Source organism: Mizuhopecten yessoensis, unplaced genomic scaffold (assembly GCF_002113885.1).
Source record: "Mizuhopecten yessoensis strain PY_sf001 unplaced genomic scaffold, ASM211388v2 scaffold10987, whole genome shotgun sequence".
Lineage (NCBI taxonomy): Eukaryota > Metazoa > Mollusca > Bivalvia > Pectinida > Pectinidae > Mizuhopecten > Mizuhopecten yessoensis.
The window spans coordinates 550,314-551,655 of NW_018408821.1; the positions used below are offsets into that span (position 1 = coordinate 550,314).

Here is a 1,342-nt window from a genome sequence, read left to right on the forward strand (position 1 = left end):
GGATTTGATGGATTGATAGAATGATGATGATGATGATGATAGATTGATAGAATGATGATGATGGATTGATAGTATGATGATGTTGATGATGTTGGTGATGATGATAGGATGATGATGATGATGATGATGATGATGATGATGATAGAATAATGATGATGATGATGATGATGGATTAATAGAATGTTGATGATGATGATGCTAGGATGATGATAGATTGGTGATGATGTTGTTGATGATGATGATGTATTAAGATGATAATGGTGTATTACTATTGATGATGATTGACAAGGCTGATGATGATATTCAGTCACGATGAGGATGATGATGATGAAAGATATGACGATGCAAGAGACAAACCATGCAAATGGGAATTGTATGTATGTGGGTGTATGTGTGTTTATGTATTTATGTAATAAAAATGTCTTTAAAAATAAACAAATTATAAAAAAAAAATATAGGTGTGCAATTCCTCCATGAAGAATGGAAATGGGTAAGTTAAAATATAGGTCTGCGATTCCTCCATGAGAAAGGGAAATAGGAAAGGTAAAATATAAATATGCAATACGATTACGATAATGGGAAATAGGAAAGTTTAAAATTTAGTCTTCAATTACTACATTATGTACCACGAAAAAGGACAATAGGGAAGACCCTCTGCGCGCCTCTACACGGGACACTAGAAGTGATAAATGTTCGTTATATTTTTTTCAATATTATAAAATAGATAGTTCTAAATCAATACAACTTATGCGAAGATGAGATCAAATAACAAATCGTGTTACCCAGCTATCGGATCGACCGCCAGTGCCCTCGGTTTCTCTATGTCATTCTCAATAATGACCTTGTACATACTTCTGTCCGTTGTGTCGGCAGGCTGAACCGCTATCCACTTGAAGAAACCGTCAGTCCAGTACATGTTCCTACTAATCCAATCATAGGCTATCGTTGAGTACACTGATCGGGACACACCACAACGAACAGTTGTTACATTATTAGTGTCAATCGATAAACGGTAAATGCACTCTGTTTCACGGTCAAGGAAGTAGACGGTTCCTTCCGCTATGTTAACATCCATGCTATTTATATCGATGCTCGCCATCCCTACCGTGGTGAGTCCTGGAGAGGGGGTGGAAGCGTTAATACTGTCACCGTCGCCCGGATAAATGTATATGCCTCCGTCCAGTCTAGAAGTAGAGTCAACTGCCACCAAAATATAATTTGCTGGAACAGATATCACAACATAGTGTACAAATACAGACTTTTTAAATTAAAAATACGATCGCATAGATATGTATAACGTTCTACATAAATTACTACACAATGTATCTATGTGTATAAAACG

The 1,342-nt window shown here is 36.4% G+C and overlaps 1 protein-coding gene across 1 annotated transcript in view; it reads right to left on the reverse strand.

Moving 5' to 3' along the window:
• LOC110464424 (low-density lipoprotein receptor-related protein 6-like) overlaps nt 1–1,099 on the reverse strand; it is a 20,047-nt gene extending 18,948 nt beyond the window's left edge. The window contains exon 1 of the mRNA XM_021519631.1: nt 783–1,099. Coding sequence (XP_021375306.1) covers nt 783–1,099 — 317 coding nt within the window. The remainder of the gene's footprint in view (nt 1–782) is intronic.
• Between the last annotated feature and the right edge of the window lie 243 nt (nt 1,100–1,342).